This window comes from Quercus robur, chromosome 11 (assembly GCF_932294415.1).
Source record: "Quercus robur chromosome 11, dhQueRobu3.1, whole genome shotgun sequence".
Lineage (NCBI taxonomy): Eukaryota > Viridiplantae > Streptophyta > Magnoliopsida > Fagales > Fagaceae > Quercus > Quercus robur.
In genome coordinates this window covers 29,501,960-29,519,357 of record NC_065544.1, presented here as the reverse complement: position 1 = coordinate 29,519,357, position 17,398 = coordinate 29,501,960, and the positions used below count along the sequence as shown (strand labels likewise).

At 36.0% G+C, this 17,398-nt stretch overlaps 2 protein-coding genes across 6 annotated transcripts in view; one reads left to right on the top strand and one right to left on the bottom strand.

The window, feature by feature from the left end:
• Positions 1–17,398, top strand: part of LOC126705607 (L-type lectin-domain containing receptor kinase IX.1-like) — a 96,760-nt gene that overhangs the window by 18,286 nt on the left and 61,076 nt on the right. The gene's annotated exons all lie outside the window — the stretch shown is intronic.
• On the bottom strand, positions 8,115–9,351 carry LOC126705610 (pathogenesis-related protein 1-like). Its single transcript, XM_050404701.1, has one exon. The coding sequence runs from the start codon at positions 9,189–9,191 to the stop codon at positions 8,577–8,579; it is 615 nt and encodes a 204-aa protein (XP_050260658.1). The 5' UTR covers positions 9,192–9,351; the 3' UTR covers positions 8,115–8,576.

Below are 17,398 nucleotides of genomic sequence, written 5' to 3'. Positions count from 1 at the left end.
TGAACCTCTAGTCCACAACTCGAATATCACACTTGAAGATTCAGATTTCTAGCAACTATGTTTTGTGGATGAGGCAACAACTTCTACAACACCAAACTTTGAGTTTCTTCAAGGAATATCACCATTAGAAGGCATGCGAGAGTCTTGGGTACAGAAACCCTAAATACAAAATAGGAGGCCCTTCTCTCTCTATTAAATTTCACCCCTTAGAGTCTCTTTTTATAGAGTGGCAAAAGTAGCACGAAATCCTTGCAGTTTGGATGATGGGCTGAGTTTTAAAATCTGCAATCCGATTCGATCTGCAATATTCGATCGATCAAATGAAGTGCTCCTATGAACACATTTATACAACCTAATACAATCAAATCCACACAATTTAGAGTATCACATACTTAAAGCTCCCCATATTAAATACTAAAAAAATACCATTCAATATACTAAATTTCAGCACACAAAGGAACTTGGGTTTAAATTATCAAGAAAAAGAAAAGAAAAAAGGGGTGAACGTGGGCCCAAATCCCTCATTCCAATTATATATATACACACACATATATTCTTTTCTCTTTTTGGGGATTGATTTCCTAGTTAAGCTTGTCATTTTGAAATCTAGTCCATAGTACGTCTTCACTTGGATGCAACTTGCAAGTAGTGCATAATTGTTCTAGTAAAAGGAATATTTTCATTTTACTAAAAGTTGTAGTTGTCAATGGTTGGTTAAGTGATTCCTAAGGTCTCCTGATACCCATAAGATTCTAAATTCAAAACCTCTTAAACCATCTTTGAGCCACCATCAAGGGATTTATATTTGTAATAGTGTGTAGTCTATGGAACAGAGGGAATGAGGGCTACATACATACACCTAAGGTAATAGTCAAGTACTTAAAGATATTTGGATATATATCATATTGTATCATATTGTTCCATTAAATGTCCTAAAAATGATATCATTTTTTAAATTTGAAAACATCAAAACTATATCCATTTGGGACACAAAATGGCAAAACCTCTCATGAAAGTAGATGGAAGGACCACATTGAAAATGAACCGAAGTTGTAGGAATATATTGAATAAATTAAAAATTACATGATTAAATTGAATTTTTGGTAAAATTCGAGATTACAATCTGTATAATTTGTATCAATATATATGTGGCATGCAATATATGCATAAGTTTTTCTTGTTGATTTTCCAAGATTTAACCCCATCTGGACAATATTTTCTGCCAAACGTTCCATGTTTGAGGAAAACCAAAAACAAATACAAAAGAAGTTAATGTGGACAACTAAGGAGAGAAGCATATTCGAAATATATCCATTTATTTACTAAATCATGACTACCACATTCCTTATATATTCAAATTCAGCTAGATCGAACTAGATGAAGCTACATATTCATGATAGTCATGGGGTGTGGTTAGAATGTGTTGAGTAATTTAAACCCCGGTTGATAGAATTAACAAGTTTTAAATCCAAGTTTTTAATTAGATTTATTATGAATAAAACTTGTTAAAACAAACAAGCATCAATATCATGTCAAAATCATGCAGCAGAAAAATAAATAAGACAAGATATGATGACTCAGGAAAACCAATGAAACAAACTAGTTTCACAGTAAAAAAACCTAGGGGGAAACCTTCCCGAAAAGTAATCTACTATAGTAAAGAGAAATTTCAGATCTAGTACAAAACCTTTGTCCCTAGACTCTACAATTCTTGTAGATGAACTCATAGCAGAAACCTTCTACCGCTTCAAAACCTCTGAACTCTTCAATATATGAACGCCACCCTTTTGATGCACAGATCCCAGTACGTGACTAACTCCTTTACACGAATCCCAATACATGACTCACTCACCAACTTGAGGAAGAAGAATGTTGGCTGCAAAGTTCTTCACTTCATCAACAATGAAGATCAAGAAGCACTTGGTTACAAAACCCTAAGGCCCAAAAGACACAATAGCTTCTTTCAAAGAGAATAAGGCATTGGTCACCTTTTGCATATGTTCTCCTTGTATTCTCTTATGTTACGACCTCTAAAATAAGCCTTATATAGGTCTAGGGTTGTGAGAAAAGAAACCCTCCACAAATACAAAAGCTTGGGCAGAAAATCAGATCTGGAAATCTGAATTCCCATAACCTTGATAGATACCTTGATCGATCGAGAATCTGTCGAGCTTCATTCATTAGATCTCGATAGATAGCTATCCGTCGAGCAGCTGTCGAGCTATCTGTCCGCAGCTGTCGAGCTATCTATCCAGCTTTAATGAATAGCTTTTCTTCACTTGTTTCTTGGCCCAATCTTCATGGCTTTAATACTAGACTTGAAACATAGTTTCTTGAAGTATTAAACACATCCTAGATCTACCCAATTACAAGAAAAGTGTGTTTTGTCAAAGGATAAGCCAATTACATAAAATAGTGACATATGTTCCTAATAAGTGAATCACATATGTCCTAACAGAATGCCACTCAAGGAAAGAAAAAAAAAAAAAAAGCCTTCTCAATAAATCCAATTATTATTCGTAGTAATTCCCATCAGTATAACACCACAAATAAGCCTACTACAACAAAAGTTTCATTGATCAAGTAGTAATAAGTTTGTCTCATTTTTATTATATCATAATGCATGACATGGTTTTTAAAATAATTTAGCTATTCTTTAAACGCACCCAAGAGTCATTACCTAGTTCTCAACATGGGAACAACTTGGATCATATCCACTTATTATTTAAGGAAAAAAAAAAAAAACAAAAACAAAAAAGTACCCTAAACATTATAGATACCTAGAGGTTCTTGAATAACTCTTAGATAGGGACGCTAATTGACATAGTTGCCTAGGGGGTCATAGTTGTTGAAATCAAGAATCCAAGCTTGAAGAAGGATCAACAATGGAGGAAAGCATGCAAAGACGTGAAGGAAAGCATGCAGAGAGAAAGTGAATCTTCTAGAGCTTCTGTGTGAATGATTTCGTATATTAAAATAACTGACTCTGTTCCTTTTATATAGCAGAAATAGAGGTCCAAGTCAAGCTATACAATCAGCCAATACAAAATGACAAGTGGCCTAACTAACTAAGTATAAAACTACTAAACTAATATCTACAAGATATTCTATGTGACAAATATCTACAAGACTAGATATTTACAATATATTGAACAATGTCATGCTAGTCTAAACTATCTAGTTATACGTTGTAGCATGGGCAGTAGACATTTTAATACTCCCCCTCAAGATGAACCGTATATATTCATCAGGTTCATCTTGGAAAGAAGATAAAAGAACTGCCTCTGTCCAAGAGCTTTAGTGAAGCAATTTGCTATCTGGTGCTTTGTTGGAATGTGGAAAGTCTTGATAACACCAGCTTGGATTTTCTTTCTAATGAAATGACAATCTACTTCCACATGCTTTGTTCTTTCATGATATACCGGATTGGCAGCAATGTACAGAGCAGCTTTGCTATCACAATACAGGTAAGCAGCTTGTGTATGATGCACCCCAAAGGTTTTGAACAAAGCAACTAACCATACAATTTCACTAGTTACTGTGGCCATAGCTCTGTACTCAGACTCGGCTGAGGATCTTGAGACAACTTGTTGTTTCTTGCATTTCCAGGAAATTAGAGAATCCCTTAGAAAAACACTAAAACTTGAAACAGATCTTCTTGTATCAATGCAAGCTCTCCAGTCAGCATCACAGTAAGCCTTCAGTTGTATACTTGAATCTGCAGAGAGAAACAAACCCTGCCCTGGTGTTTTCTTCAAGTATTTGATGATTCTATATGCCGCTTGTAAATGAGGGACTTTAGGAGAGCTAAGAAATTGGCTTAATTTATGCACTGAATAGCATATATCAGGTCTGGTCAAAGTTAAGTAAAGAAGTTTTCCAATTGGTCTTTTATACTGTGACACATTTGAAACGGATTGACCAATAGAGTTGCTGAATTTTGCAGATGGCTCCATAGGTGTGCTTGCAGGTTTACTAGCCAACAAACCTGTATCAGCAAGAAGATCCAAGGTATATTTTCTCTGACATAAAGAGATACCTTTAGTAGTCCTAGCCACCTCAAGTCCAAGGAAATACTTCAATGTACCAAGATCCTTAAGCTTGAACTTACTATCCAAAAACTGTTTGAAAGAATTCACTGCATCCACATCATTGCTAGCAATCAAGATGTCATCAACATATAACAAAATGATAATGATAGAGCATCCCTAAACTCTAGTGAAGACTGAATAGTCAGATTTGGATTGTACAAACCCATGATCAACAATTGTGGTAGACAATTTAGCAAACCATTGTCTGCTAGCTTGTTTAAGTCCATACAATGACTTAAGCAATTTACAAACCTCCCCTTTGTTGCCAAAACCAGGTGGTGGATGCATGTAGACCTCCTCATGAAGATCACCATGAAGGAAAGCATTATTGACATCAAGCTATGTCAAATACCAACCAGAAATTGCAGCAAGAGCAAGTAAGGTCTTAACTGTGACAAACTTAACCACAAGAGAAAAGGTCTCAAAAAAATCAATGCCCTCAGCTTGAGTAAACCCCTTAGCCACCAAACGAGCCTTATACCTCTCCACAGAACCATTACCTTTCAACTTCACTTTGTAAACCCATTTACACCCAATGGGAACCTTGCTAGGAGGAAAGGGACACATAACCCAAGTGCTGTTAGCCTAAAAGCATCAAACTCAGCTTGCATTGCCTCTTGCTATCTAGGATCCAAGATGGCTTCAGCATAAGAATCAGGCTCCTTAGAAACAGAAAGGGAAATGGCAAAATCTCTATGATAGGTAGAAAGTTTATCATAAGTTAAAGTGGATGAAATCGAGTAGAGAGTACCTGAATGAGTAGAAGCACTGGAATCAAGAGGTTGAGTAAGTGAAGCTGAAGCCAACACATGTGAAGAAGCTAGATTGCAATGATAATCAAGGAGATAAAAGGGTGCTTTGTGAGGTCTAGAAGACTTTCTTTAAGGATGAGGTAAATGAGGATCGGAATGAGGTTGCTCTAAGGTAGAAGGAGGAGACACAAGATCTAGAAACTCATCAGGAGGGTTTGTAATGTTTGCGGTAAAAGAAAGAGTGAATTCTATAGAAACAGGAAGAGTGAAAGATTCTGCAGAAACAGGTGATGAACGAGATTCAGGTAGAACAAATTGGGATGGAAAGACTGAATCAGAGGGTGTTAAAGAAGGAGTAGGGTTGGATTTAGAAGTCCAATGTTTAAAAGGAAAACAGGACTCTTTGAAGACAACATCCCTAGAGACAAAACAAGTCCTAGAAGCCAAATCATAAAGCTTGTATCCTTTGGTACCAAAAGGATAACCAAGAAAAATACAAGCCTTGGCCCTAGGATCTAATTTGGACCTGTCTCTAGCCAAGGTAGAAGCATAACAAAAGCATCCAAAAGATTTAAGATGAATATATGAAGGAGGCTTACCTAGCAATATTTGAAATGGAGTGAGATCATGCAAAACAGGAATAGGAATTCTATTAATTAGGTAAGTTGAAGTGAGAACACAATCACCCCAACACTTCAAAGGAAGATTAGCTTGAAATCTCAAAGCTCTAGCAACAGCACACTGAGTTTTGCTGTGGTGTTTGCACACAACTAAGCTGATGTATGATGCCTTTAGAAGCATAAGAAGAGTTTAAAGCAAACTTAGGTCCATTATCAGATTTAAGCATCTTAATAGGAACCTTAAATTGTGTAAAAATCATATTATAAAAGGTTTGAATTAAGCATGAAGTCTCAAACTTGTGTTTCATTAAGTAGACCCCAGTACACCTACTATGATCATCTACCAAAGTAAGGAAATACTTGGAGCCATTTAAAGAAGGAGTAGAATAGGGGCCCCAAATGTCAGCATGAATAGATCAAAACAAGAAGAAGAAGAAGAAGAAATAGATGCAGGAAAAGGCAACATTTTTTGCTTGGCTAGAGGACAAACAGAACAGTCAAAAGTTTTATTGATATTGCAATTAATGACATCTGGTACAAGAGAATGCAACAAGACTAATCTCTATGGGGAAGGGTGACCTAACCTACAATGCCATAGGCTAGTGTTGTCAACATTAGATGTACAAGAATTGAAACAAAAGGAAGAAATTTTAGAAAGTTTAGCAAGTACAGTAGACACAGATTCAGGTAATGAAGCAGTAGACTGACTTCTTTGTAATGTGTAGAGCCCACCTTGCTTTTTACCCAACCCAATCATCTTCCAATGCTGTAAGTCCTGAATAAGACAAAATTGTGAGAGGAAGATGCAACAACAAGAAGAGGATTAAGTCAATTTACTAATGGAGATTAAATTGAAAGAGAATGTGGGAATGCAAAGCACATTTTCTAACAGCAAAGTGGGAGAAACTTGAATAGTTCCAATATGTGAAACCTTAGCCATGTCACCATTGGGCAATCTAACAGAGATGTGAACTATGGAGGTAATGGAAGTAAAGAATTGGATGGAATGAATCATATGGTCTGTAGCACCACTATCTAAAATCCAGTCACTAGAACTAATGCGAGTTGTGATTGTATTGGAAGAAAAAACTAAATATTCTAAAAAAGAAGCTGACCAAATACCTGAAACCTTATGTCCCTGAAGAGCAAAGAAAGATTGAGTAGGCTGAGTGATGATGTTGGCAACTTGGTGTGTGTCAGAACCTTCTCTTGGTGTTGCTTGTGTACCAAAGTGACTGTGAGAATTCAGCAAGCCAAGTAACTGTTGATACTTAGATCGGGTTAAGTTGACACTTTCATCACGAGAAGCATCAGCTGTTACAACATTATTAGCAAAGGAAGCAGCTTGGGGAGCCTTGTTTTTGAACTTGTAACCAGGGGGGTATCCGTGAAGCTTGTAGCACTTGTCAACAACATGGCCTAAAACACCACAATGAGTGCATTGTGGTCTGCTAGACTTAGCTTTGTTGAATAACCTGCCAAAACCACGAGTCTTGACTGCTAGAGCAGAAGACTCAATAGTATTCTTCTTGACAACCTTTCTTTGTTTCTCATCTTGAATCAAGAGAGAAAATACCTTGCCCATGGGAGGAATGGGATCCATTAGTAGAATCTGCCCTCTAACTGTGGTATAAGTTTCATTAAGCCCCATCAAAAAAGACATAACACAATCTTCAGCTTGATGACCACATGAGCAAGTCCTATAATCTGAAAGTTCTTGCCACAGTGACTTAAAATTGGTGTAATAACTACTGATGCTCAAATCTTCTTCTGCTAAGGAGCAAATTTCTTGTCTTAACTCGAAGATGCGTGGTCCATTGCCTTGAGAGAATCTGTGTTGCAAGTCCAACCAAACTTTCCTAGCTATTTTGAAATAAACCACACTTGGTTGAAGATCCTTAGACACAGAATTGAATTGCCAGGCTAGAACAGTGCTGTTGCATTTGCACCAAGCAGTGTAAAGAGGATGAACCATAGATTGAGGCTTCAACAGAGAACCATCAATGAAACCTATTTTGGATTTGGCATCCAAAGCTATGAGAACAGCCTTACTCCAGGTGCTGTAGTTCTCCTCAGTGAAATGTTGCACAACCAATGATACACTAGGATTGTCACTGTTTGACAAGAAATGTGGGCTGGAAGAGTTCTCCCATGGCTGAATGGTTGGAACTGTGGCTATGGTTCTTGGAGTGCTATCACTCATTTCTTCAGATCAAAGATCAAGAATTGATGAACTACAAACAAGGCCAGGAACAAATACTCCACAACTAATAATGGTGAATTCTAAATCAGAATTCAACAAGAACAACAACAAAGGCCTCAAAAATCCCAGAATTCAATAAGAATAGTAACGAAAGATTCATGATTCTCAGAATGAGAATTGAACCAAGAATTGTATGTAAATATTTGAAGAATTGAAGATTTAGACAATGAATTCAATCATAGAAACCCTAAGTCTCTATTATAAGAATCGAGAATTGAATTTTCAATGATCAGATTAAGATCCAAGTGAAATTCAATTATTGAAACCCTAATTTCTGATTTTAATTTGCTAAGAATTGTAAAGAAAATCGCAACATAGGGGAAAGAAAATTGTGCGCAAATCAAGAGAAAATACAAAGAAATTTCTACTCAATCTGAAAAAATGCACAAAGAAGAGAAAGAATTGAACGAGGAATTGAACTAGCAAATACAAAGTGTACCAAGAATGAAGTCTCTGATCTAGTTCGGCTCTGATACCATGTTGAAATCAAGAATCCAAGCTCGAAGAAGGATCAACAATGGAGGAAAGCATGCAGAGACGTGAAGGAAAGCATGCAGAGAGAAAGTGAATCTTCTAGAGCTTCTGTGTGAATGATTTCGTATATTAAAATAACTGACTCTATTCCTTTTATATAGCAGAGGACCAAGTCAAGCTATACAATCAGCCAATACAAAATGACAAGTGGCCTAAGTAAGTAAGTATAAAACTATAAACTAATATCTACAAGATAATATCTACAAGATATTCTATGTGACAAATATCTACAAGACTAGATATTTACAATATATTCAACAATGCCATGCTAGTCTAAACTATCTAGTTGTATGTTGTAGCATGGGCAGTAGACATTTTAATAATAGTTGCAACTGATGATAGTGGCACCATTGTTGCATCGAACTTTGGCACACCCCAAATGCACTGAATTGCTCCAAACCACCTGTGTATAGTGGCAGCACTCACCGCCAACACATGAATTAGAGTTGTAGTCATACTTGGGCTTCTCTGCTACCCACATGTTCATAGCGGCTATGCCCGAAAGGTCACGGCTACCACATGCTAGGTTCTCACCATAAGGACCTACTGAATGCACAAGTTTGCAGCTACCTTTAAGTTTATCAACGTAGTTTCGGGCATAAGAAGCTACTTTTGCATCCCATCTTATGGGTCCAACACCAACCTGTGCACGAGCTGCGTTGTGAGCATTGAGGTAGTCTTGTGGTGAGTTTTGGGCAAGGGAGACATGGACCGTGGCTAAGCCAATGACACAAACAATTGCTAGTGAAATCTTAAACATCATCATGTTTGGTTTCTTTTGATAATAAATAACATTTATGAGGGGCTGTATATAGTGATATAAAGGTACAAGATGATATAAAGCTAGTCTAATGGTTGATTGTTGAAGTGTGTTAATAAAATGGTAAACAGAAACACTCCCCTTATTTACAAATCTGATTGCCGCCACCATTGGATAACATTATTTTATGATAATTCCATTGGATAGCTTTAAGATAAGATTAATTAGTATCAATTTGACTTTCTATTATTATTTTTATATCAACTTGGAATTTTTCCCCTCAAAAATAAAAAACTTGGAACTTGTCTTACAGAAATAAGGTACATACGACAAATTGCGTAAAGGATGCCACGACATTAGTTTTTTTTTTTTTTTTTTTTTAACATTATAAAATAAGTTTAACAGTTGTTCACCTTGCATATTTCTAATTCCCTTAAAATTTGGGCAAATGGAGATGCATTCACGTGAGCAAAAATTTAAAACAACCAAAAAAAGACAATAATAACATGATTCAATTATTACATGCATAAAGTAAAGCTATCCAAATTTCTCTCTCAATAAAATGGACTATAATCTTAGGGAGTCAATATCATACCAAAGGTCGTTTCAGTTTTATCAGAGAAATAAAATATTTCGATACTAGTCAATATTAGTATACCGTTTCAATATTATCGCTATTTTTATAAATATATATATTTATTTTCTACGTATAATATTTTATTTAAGCAAAATTTTCTTGGACTAAAGAAAAATCAACTAATTTATTTTTCTTTATTTATCAAAAAATGATAATAAATATTAAAAACAATTTAATGGCCTTATGTATACATTAGTAAAGAATGAATATATTAATGCTTTAAAATAACGAAAAACAAATAAATTCAGACTTATTCATTACAAATAACAATTTACTAAGTTGAAAACTTGGTACTAAAAAAAAAAAAAAAAAAAAAGTTGAAAACTTGGAATTAGCAATTTTGCGTAATTCTATAATTGTGACTGTGTGCTAGCTGATGCCGGCTATTGTCTTTTAAAAAAATTCTAAAAAAAAAAAAAAATGTTTGAACTCATCTCTTTTCTCTGGTAAAAGAACCACAGCCGAACTGACTATGCAAAAGCTTCGGTAAAAGAACCACAACTCAAGGCCGTTCTAGAAAAAATTCCACGTACAAATTGAAGGTAGCGATGGACTCGATCCTCAACTGCATTTTTAGGGAGATGAGCTTTTTTTCAACCTGTCGAAAAGTGAGCAAAGCAAAAAAAAAAAAAAAAAAAAAAAATACAAGATTTATTTAATTTTTTTCGCCATTATTCTCAAACTAAAGCAAAAAACAAAAAAGAGTAGAAAAGGAAAGTGACGGATAGCAACGAAGAAGAAGAAGTGTAGACCTGGTGAATTCGTGTTTTTTTTTTTTTTTTTTTTTTTTTTGCTTTAAATCTTATACCGGTCCGAAACCAATATATCGGCCGAAATCCACCAAAACACTCGAAACAACCCGGTACAGTCTGGTATCTAGAACGGTACAGATCAAGTCTGTTTCTGTACCAATCCAAGCACCGACATGAAAAATTCCGGCAGTACCGGACAGTAGGTACGGAACGGAATTGTCTACCTTGCTACAATCACATGCCTAACTACCACAAACATAATTGATGGACTCTCAAAAAAACACTCACAGCCTTCAAAATATAGATGCATATGCAACCTTTCATGAATATACATGAACTCAAATCACAATATACACAAAACAAACTCTCATTTTAATTCATACTTGACCCCACATGTTGAACATGTGTGTAGGTTAAAATCAGGCTAATTTATGAGTTTCAGTTAGCTTAATTGGTAAAATTTCTAATGGTTGAGAAATTTGAGGTTCAATTTCTACCTATACCAAAAATCAATTGATGTCTTAGTCTAATAATAAAGAGCATCATTATAAGCAGATGTCATAAGTTGAAACTCTTTTAAAAAATCAAGTTGAACTAAATCCAAATGCAACTGTGCATTGGTTCTCTTCTTGTCGATCTTAATTGCTTAGAATTCTTCGATTCCTCTTTTGAACATGAATTATCTGAATTAGGTTTCTTCACTAATATCTTGCTTATTAGCTTATTAACCCTTTATTACTGGATAGTTTGCACACACAAAATTGTGAATACCCATAGAATATTACAAGTCTTCATTATTTTTAAAACCCACTATTGTAAACAAGTTGATACACTCAAATATATAACTTACTTCACTATCAAAATTATTATCGAGATTCCCAGAAAACAAAATACTGTATTAAAGCCAATTATAGGATCCAAAATCCAAAATTCATTATTCCAAGATATAAGATCCAAAACCCATAAACAAAGAGCTAATTACCTTCTACGGTTTAGCAATCGCCGGCACCTTCTGTGGAGAAGAATAAAGATGAGCCAAAGACAAAATTGGTGATGGGCCTGAGTTTAGGTGCATGCATTTTAATTATTGGTTTGGTGTTGGTTTGCTTTGTGTATAGGAAAAAGTGTCATGAAGGGAAAGGAGAAAAAGAAGAGGAGCTTCACTTTGGTCTTTCAATGGATGATGAATTCGAATGAGGTATTGGACCAAAGAAGTTTTCTTACAACGAATTAGTTTCTGCAACGAGCAACTTTGCAGAGGAAAATAAGCTTGGACAAGGAGGGTTTGGTGGGGTTTATAAAGGATATTTAAGGGTCATAAATTCATATGTTGCTATTAAGTGAGTTTCAAGGGGATCTGCCTAAGGGATAAAGGAGTATATATCTGAGGTGAGGATTATTGGTCGACTCAGGCATAGAAATTTGGTGCAATTAATTGGTTGGTGCCACCAGTGCCGGCTCATGGCCTAGGCAACTTAGGCCTAGGCCTAAGGCCCCACAACAAATACAAAATTTTCCAACTAAAAAAAGGCCCCATCTCCCTTAGTAAAATGCCCAAAATTTTATAAAAATATAATATTTTTTAAATAATTAGTATTTTTTTTAAGAGTGATACTAAGGATACCACAAATTTTACTATAGATTTAACTGACATATCACCAATCACATAAAAAAGTAATTCAAACACAAATAAATTAAGTTGTTGAAATTCATCAATTACACTCATCATCACATTTATTGTGAACATTTTGTAGTATTTTTAGTATTTTTCTTTTTCATTTCTAACAAGGCTTTTAAAATAGGAGACCAATAAAAATTTAACCCAATTGAAACCTTAAGATGTTTCAAATAAAATGCTGCAAACATGATAAATCATCAATGATGACTAATCTCCTACTAAACCACACACCAAATAATATCTATCTATCTCATTCTCTTAAAAAGAATATATAAAATTAAAATTTAGATTACAACTACACTTAAGTATGCATAGTCATATATCCAAGTTAAAGTAAATTCCTTTTGATTCAACTATAATATTCAATCTTCTATATGAAATTAACTTTAGTTTAGCTAGTATTATTCATCAATTTCTGTATTTACATCAAATTAGTCTTAATTTAACTAGTATTATATAATTTTATTTAATTAATGTTTACATATAAAAATGCCCTATATAAAATTTTTGCCTTAGGCCCCAAATTTTGTTAGGCCAGCCTTGGGTGCCACGAGAAATATGATCTTCTAATTTATGAGTTCATGTCAAATGGCAGCTTAGATTTACATTTTTCAACGGCAAGAGTTTGTTAACATGGGTGATGAGATACAATATTGCTTGAGGCCTAGCATCAGCATTGCTATACTTGCATGAAGAATGGGAACAATGTGTATTACACGGGGACATAAAGTCAAGCAATGTCATGTTGGATTCAAATTTCAATGCAAAGCTTGGAGATTTTGGCCTAGGTAGACTTGTGGACCACGAAAAAGGATCGCAAACCACGACTTTGGCAAGGACCATGGGCTATATGGCCCCTGAATATGTTATCTTAGGTAGGGCTAGCAAAGAATCAGATATATATAGTTTTGGGGTTGTGGCTTTGGAGATAGCTTGTGGAAGAAAGCTCATTAATCCCAATGCAAAAGAAGATGAAAAAATTATGTCAGAGTGGGTTTGGGAGCTTTATGGAACAGGAAATCTTCTTAAGGCTACTGACCCTAGATTGTGTGGAAATTTTGATGAGCAGCAAATGGAACGATTGATGGTGGTTGGGCTTTGGTGCACTCATTCGGATTCCATTGCTGGGCCTTCAAGAAGGAAAGCCATTCATGTGCTCAATTTTGAAACTGCATTGCCATTCTTGAGCCAAAAATGCCTGTACCAACCTATCTTACCCCTGCAATTCGTGCATCTACATCTTCAACAACTTCATTAGATAATCACCATGCTTAGTCATCAAGCCATAGTAGCTACACTAATTCTTCACAATTTAGCACATATTCTACAGCTTCTACATTCACTTCACTTTTATACTCGCAATTTGTTCATACCATGTAGTTTATCAAGGAAACATTGCCTAAGTGTGTACCATAAATAATGTAATTATGTTGCAGAGTCTTATAAATTATAGTTGGATTACAATAAAAATTGAATAATAAATTAAAAAATGGCATGGCAATGGGACATCCAAAGATAGCATTGAGGAAAATTCTCTTACTAATAAAATAGAGAGATTACAAGAATGATAAAATGATGAAATTTTGGAATGATCACACCATAATAATGGTGGTGGACATTCAAAAATTTTATTCTTGCTAACAAATGTTGTTTATAAGCCTTTCTAGAATGGGAAAAATTTGTAGGACTCTTAGAATAAAACAAAGAATTGTACTAACATTTATTCTAGTTTCTAAAACTTCAAGTGGTAAGTTCGAGCATGTCAACATCTTCAGTTGTTGCTATTCTTGTTGAGAAGCTCTCAGCTACTTTCATGCTGAGGGGCTAGATTCCACTTTGTTTTGGCATCGTTAGTTAGTTAGAAATAGGGGTGTGTAAAAAAATCGAGAATCCAAAAAAAGGGGCCAAAACTGGCTGAACCGTTGCCAAAATTTAAGTTCGGTTTCGATACAGTTCAATTTTTGCTTTCATTTTATAAAAACTGAAAATCTTGGTTTCGGTTTCAGTGTCCCACACAAATATACTAACCTGATCAAAACCGAGCTAAAATATATTAAATATTAATTTGTACAAATATATCAAGAAAGTTCCCGGTATCTTAGTGGCAAGGACATGCATATTCTCACCAATAAACCCAAGTTTGACCCATACTAAAAGCCTTTTTTGTTTCTTTCTCTCCTTATTACCAAAACTACATCTTTTGGGTTTGTTTTATAACCCTACTAACCCTATTTTTCAGCATTTCTCTCTCACTTCAACAGCAGTCGCTCTCCCCTTTCCCTGTCTAGTCGTTCTCTTTCTCCCCATCTCTATCTTTCTATCATGCCTTCGTTTCTCTCTCTCTCTCTCTCTCTCTCTCTCTCTCTCTCTCTCTCGATCACGCCACCATTTCCCTATCTCTCTCTCTCTCTCTCTCTCTCTCTCTCTCTCTCTCTCTCTCACTGTTTCAGTACACTTCTTCACCATTCTCTTATTTATTTTATTTTTTTGTGTTTGCTACTTTGCTTGGTGCTTGGTGTTTGGGTGGTGAGAAAACGTGGAAAGGCAAAGGCAAATATATATATATATATATATATTCTTATTTTGGTATGTTCTCTGATTATATACATGATTTTGAGTTTTTTTTTTTTTTTTTTTTTTTTTTTTTTTTTTTTTTTTTTTTTTTTTTTTTTTTTTGTTTGCTTGCTTGGTGCTTGGTGTTTGGGGTGCTGAGAAAATGTGGGAAAGTAAAGGGACGTAGGCGTTTTTTTTTCTTTAATCTATTTGGTTTCTGTGAGGGTTATTTTTCGGATAGTGTCCAGGCCCAAGTTGAAGCAAAAACCCTCCGCCTTTTAGTTGTTGTTTAAAGGGACTAGTCTTGGTTCACTGCAGCTAAATGGGTTGTTTACAAACCAAGTGATGCACAGAGCAAGAATTGTACAATACGTACATACTAGCAAGCAAGAATATATATGTATTGAAAAGAAAAAAATAGTAAAGGAACAATGTAATAAAGAGAGAGACAAAATAATTGTTAAGGATCCTTAAAACACTGTGAAATATTTCATTACTTTTCTTAGTTGTAAATTACAATGTACTCACTAAGACGTGTCACAAGCTCCAAATAAGCTCAAAAATTACAGACTTAGATGGCTATCGAAGCCTCTAAAACTTGCAAAGTTTGAATCCCTTTAAATCCGAGTATGTTCTATAGTGGCTGTTTTGGGATACCCGACGATATTTCTCTTTCTTTTACTACTTTCTTTGAGTTTTTGGCAGAGTTTTCTCAATGATTCTGTTATGATTCACTATTACTGAATGCCCATTCAATGTTGGCTGCTTCTCCTTTTTATAGTGTCATTCTAGGGTTCTGGGTTACCATTGATTCCCCTCCTTTTCTCCCCTAGGTAGCCCATGTTCTGCCAGCCACTCTGATGATTGGTCCTTTCCTTGTTTCTCATAGTTTTCTTCTTTTGGTGTTGTTTCCATAAAAGCCTTTTGCTGACTTTCCATTCTAGGGTGTCCTTAGAGAGCAAACATCCAATCTCTCTTCCTTCAAGGCTTCTAAACCTTACCGTTTCAAACTCAGCTTTCGGCTGTCCTTCTTTTTGTCATTTTTCCCGAGTCAAATCCATTCCTGCTAGGTTAAAGGTGTTTCCAGCTACTTCCCTTTATGGTTCTTCTCTCTGGGTTCCCCGAGGTACCAACCCCTTATTCATGAATTGTTACTCTCCAAGCCTTTTGGTTCCTTTCTACATCACTAGGTGATTGAGAAAGACGTATCTGTTCTTCGTTCCTTGTGTTTCTTGGTGCTCTTTTTGAGCTGTCTCAATCTCATCCTAGTTATGCTGTACATCTCGAGGATCCCGAACCCTTGGCAGCCTTTGGGTATCGTGGCCCAGTTCTTCCCACTAGACTCCCTTTGATTTTCTAATCTTGACAGGCTGGGCTTTTTCCTTTCTTCCCTTCATTTCATAGGCTCTAAGGCCTATCCTTTCGTGGGTTCTGGGCTTTAAATCCTTTTTTAATAGACTTGGGCTTACCATCCTTTTCTCTTGTGGTGAGCTCAACCCTTTTATATGAGGTTCACCAACTGTGCTATTTTGGGCCTTGATGTTATAACTTTTTAGACCACAACATTTAGCCCCCTGAGCTCGTGGGTTTCCTGCAGCCCACGCATGAGTAAATTAGAACTTTAATTTCTGTAGGACTTCCTTCTTCACTATTTTAATTAACCTTAGGGTTTCCCTTCTCCTTCCTTCAAGATCCTGGCTTTCCGTTACTTTTGGGTATTCTGGTCTTCTTTGCGTGTTGCACTTCCTTCTTTTGTAACTCCCTCCCTTTGCACAAGATATGGCAATTGAATTTTAGAGTGAAAACTTCCTCCACCCACTTTTCACGTTCCTCGTAACTCCCATTAATAACTACCAATAACTCTCTTCTTTAAAATTAATTTTTTTGGCAACTGGTGCTCCTTTCCATACATCGTCTTCTCCAACTGCTCTTTGTGCCATTATTGCAGTCACTTCATATTTTATTTTCACTTCCCAGAGTCTTTCATTCCCAAGCTTATCTTCTTCCTTCTAGTTAGTCTGTTTCTCTATTTTCCTTTTCTGTGTTCTTCATTCCCTTGACTTCCCTATTTCCTAGTACACTTGTTGTTCTATGGCTTCCTCTTCCTTATGAAAAAGGAGGGAGCGTACTCCCAATCCCTCTAAAGGCAAGAGTTCTTTTGGTTCTGTGCAGGGCAAGTCACAAGGGGTCACAGAGCGCCCAGCTTTCCCTTTACAGGACCCCTGGTACACCCCTAGCCTGTTCTTTCCTTTAGTGTCTCACAGTGAGGCCTCTCCATCCCCTCATGCCTAGGTATTCTCCAGTCATGTGGGTTTTACCAGTTCTGCCCAAGTCCCAGATCCAAGAAAGATTTTAGATCTCCAGATTAGGTGGGGATCTCGAGGGGCGGTTCCTATTTTCTTCGACTTCGTTCCTAGGAAGATAACCGGTTGGCCCATTTGGGTGGATAAGGAACTTTCTGATGGGGAATTTGTTGGTTCTCTAAAAGCAATGGAGATTTCCAGGAACTTTAAAAGTTTCAAAGATAACAAGGGCCTCAAACACTTGGTACGTTGTTGCTGCCCTTATCTACATACCTTCTTCTTTTCTGTTGGAGAGATTACGATCACCTTGGAGGATGTGGTCAATAACTTCCTCCTCCCGTTGTTTGGAGATGAGAATCCTTTTGACATCAGTATTACTGACGAGGATCTCAAAGTGGAAGACAAATTATTCGGTCATTTTGGCTAACGTACTGTTTCTCCTGTTGGGAAACTAG